Source organism: Equus quagga, unplaced genomic scaffold (genome assembly GCF_021613505.1).
Source record: "Equus quagga isolate Etosha38 unplaced genomic scaffold, UCLA_HA_Equagga_1.0 117938_RagTag, whole genome shotgun sequence".
Lineage (NCBI taxonomy): Eukaryota > Metazoa > Chordata > Mammalia > Perissodactyla > Equidae > Equus > Equus quagga.
Window position 1 is genome coordinate 1 of NW_025795859.1, and position 3,193 is coordinate 3,193.

The 3,193-nt window shown below is 42.1% G+C and overlaps 1 protein-coding gene across 1 annotated transcript; it reads left to right on the plus strand.

Annotated features, from left to right (window-relative positions):
- Positions 1-3: 3 nt before the first annotated feature.
- LOC124232805 (olfactory receptor 6N1-like) lies at positions 4-516 on the plus strand (the record flags this gene model as incomplete). The annotated part of the gene is made up of 1 exon (XM_046649717.1): positions 4-516. A coding segment is annotated over one exon (513 nt), but the record flags the coding sequence as incomplete, so codon positions are not given.
- Between the last annotated feature and the right edge of the window lie 2,677 nt (positions 517-3,193).

The window sequence follows — 3,193 nt, forward strand, 5'->3', positions numbered from 1 at the left end:
CTAGCAGGGACCACTTGGGTGGCTGGCTTCTCAGCTGCACTTGTGCCGGCCAGCCTCACAGTCACTCTGCCCTTCTGTTTAAAAGAGGTGGCTCATTACTTTTGTGACCTGGCCCCACTAATGCGATTGGCGTGTGTGGACACAAGCTGGCATACTCAGGTCCATGGGGCAATAATTGGTGTGGCCACTGGGTGCAACTTTGTGCTCATTTTAGGACTCTATGGGGGTATCCTGAGAGCCGTGCTGGAGCTGCCCTCAGCTGCCAGCCGTGCCAAGGCCTTCTCTACCTGTTCCTCCCACATAACTGTAGTGGCACTCTTTTACGCTTCTGCCTTCACAGTGTATGTGGGGCCACCTAGGAGTCGCCCTGAAGGCACAGACAAACATATTGCTTTGGTATATGCCCTTCTTACTCCTTTCCTCAATCCTATCATCTATACCCTTCGCAACAGGGAGGTGAAGGAGGCCATGAAGAGGATCACTGTCAGGATCAGGACTATTTTGAAGGAATGCTGACAATCTTTATTGTCATAGCCCAGCTTCCCGGTAACTGCAGGAATCAGCCAGTTGGTTAGTTGATCATCTGGTCAGAGTTAAAGTAAATGCCAGTGAAATAATCAGTCAACTCATTTGTCAAACATGCTGCAAACACTTACTCAGGAAGAGATGGTCCTGGATTAATCAGAGTTTGAATATGTACAGAGAAAGGAGATATGTCTTTGATTTCACCCCAATCCAAAGGGGAGAGAAATGTGACAAAGCAGGAAAATAACAGAGACACAGCACAAATGGTTTTGCTGAACTTATAACTTAGAGAGACAGTGTAATACTGAGACAAAGAAGAAAAACTAAAGGTGAGAGTGGGGGCTTTTGTCAAGATAGGATTTCCAGAGAAGGATTGAAAAGGTGAAAAACATGTTTGGAAAAAAGAGACTAAAATTCTAACTTGCCTAGGTTTCAGATGTGAAACAGTGAGCCGTGGGCAGAAAGCTTAGTATAGTGGAATCCAGTGATCTGGGGTTATCATATGATCAAAGGTAGCTCAGGGGAGGAGAGAACAGTTCCACCGGGCAGGAGGCTGGAAGCTAGAGATAATAATTTACTCTCTAATGGGGAAAGAGCAAAGTATTGGATGAAGGTGTTGTCTGAGTTCTCTTCTAATATCATGGAATACACCTTTGAAATCATCTGGAGCTGTATTAAATAAGAATAAATAAATAAATATATATTTTTTTAACCAAGCAGCAAAGGAAGAAAAAGCTTTGCAAGTCTTGTATATAAAGCACACTAGTACAAAGTAGAAAACAGATTGAAATAGAAATAGGGACCTGAAGCTCTGACCACATTCTATTGCCTCTTTTCTCCTCTAGCTCCCACACCACTTTCTCTGCTGGGCAACTTTTGAAAATCATTGCTCAGGTTCAACTTTCATACTTTAGTGATGTGTGAATTGAGGGTCAAATACCAGCAAAAGGATGTGAGAAAATTAGTGAGAAAGATCGGACCAAAATCTTGGCAGACACTAGGCCATTCTATGGGTTTTAAATATTCTGTTTTTCATTCTTATATAAGTAACTGCTGAAAAGTCAAACCAATTTTTTTAGTATGTCTGCCCTATGTCAGAAACAGTGACAGCTGCTTTTAAATGTACTTTTAATTTAATCTTCATAATTTTCCTCTGAAGAAGGAAGAATCATCCCAATATTTACATGATGAAATTCGAAAGATCCTGGACTTGCTGTAAAGAGACATGGATTCATCTCCAGATCCACTCTGGCAGGCTGATAACATTGGCAAGACTTCCTCAGTCTCATTCTTTCTGTGCTGAGTGAGAGCCTGGAGCAGAGGACTGCTCACATTCCTTCCTGCTTAGGGAGTTTTCATTCTATGATTGCAACACTTCTTAAAGAAAACAGGATCTGAACTAGGCCCCAGGCGGCAAGATCTGAATATCCAGAACAGAGAGTGGAAGGGGATCCAAATCCAAGTTTTGTCACTTTTTGGCTTTGCGATCCTAGACAAAAACGAAAGTAATTTCTCTCTTGACTTCAATTTTGTCTTCCTTTAAAAAAATTATGTAACAAAGAGTTTTAAAGATTAAGTAAAATAACACATGACAAGTGTTCAATACATACATTAGCCTTATTATTCCAGAGGCAGGGCAATATAGTGGTCAGAGCATGGACTCTGAGGCCTGTCTGCTTGGGTTCGAACATTAATTCTACCCTATACTTGCAGTGTGACCTTGGGTAATGCACTTACCTTCCTTGTGCCTCAGTTTGCTGATCTGGAAAATGAGGACAATAATGAAACTTTAGGCAGTACATAGATATTAATCATTATTGCTTCAAAGATTTTCCACCTACATTTCAGCAGTGGGAATTTCTTTCCTTGAGAATGTTTAGTTTCAACACGCATCTCAAATTTTCATTATGTGTGAAGTCAGAAGAATTGGCAGCATCCAGGGGCCCTCCTGGTGGTGTAGCAGTTAAGGTCCTGCACTTCACTTCGGTGGCCCGGGGTTTGCAGGTTCGTCATCCTGGGCATGGATGTACACATTGCTCATCAAGTCATGCTGTGGCAGCATCTCACACAGAAGAACTAGAAGGACTTACAACTAGGATATACAGTTATGTACTGGAGCTTTGTGGAGGGAAAAAAAAAAGAGGAAGATTGGCAACAGATGTTAGCTCAGTGTCAATCTTCAAAAAAAAAAAAAAAAAGAAAAGAATTGGTAGCATCCAAGTGAAGCATCTCCTTTTGACCTAAGTGTCCAAAGTCAACTTGCATTACCTGAACAGTACGTCCTGTTTTCACCAAATCTATGCTGCTTCCCTAAATGCAGGGTGCAATACTCTGTTCCCCTGGCCTGCTATGTCTATTGTTTTTGAGCTCTGATCTTTTCACTCCTCTTGGACACCTTTCTTGAGATGGCTCTTTTTGCAAGTCATTGCAGGCACATCGGAAACTCCTATGCTCCCTCTGGTGGCAGCACAAAAGACTGGCTGAAACTGCTTGCCCTTGCAACGGCTTGGGTCCCATTAATCAATAACCCTGTGGGTCCCATCTCTGTGGGTCTATACTGTGCAGAGAGCCTGAGGGCTTTCAATCCTGTTTTAGAGATAGCAATAATTAACAACTCAAGGCAGCACCATTGATTTATTCATTAGTGAGCAAATGAATGAATGAACTC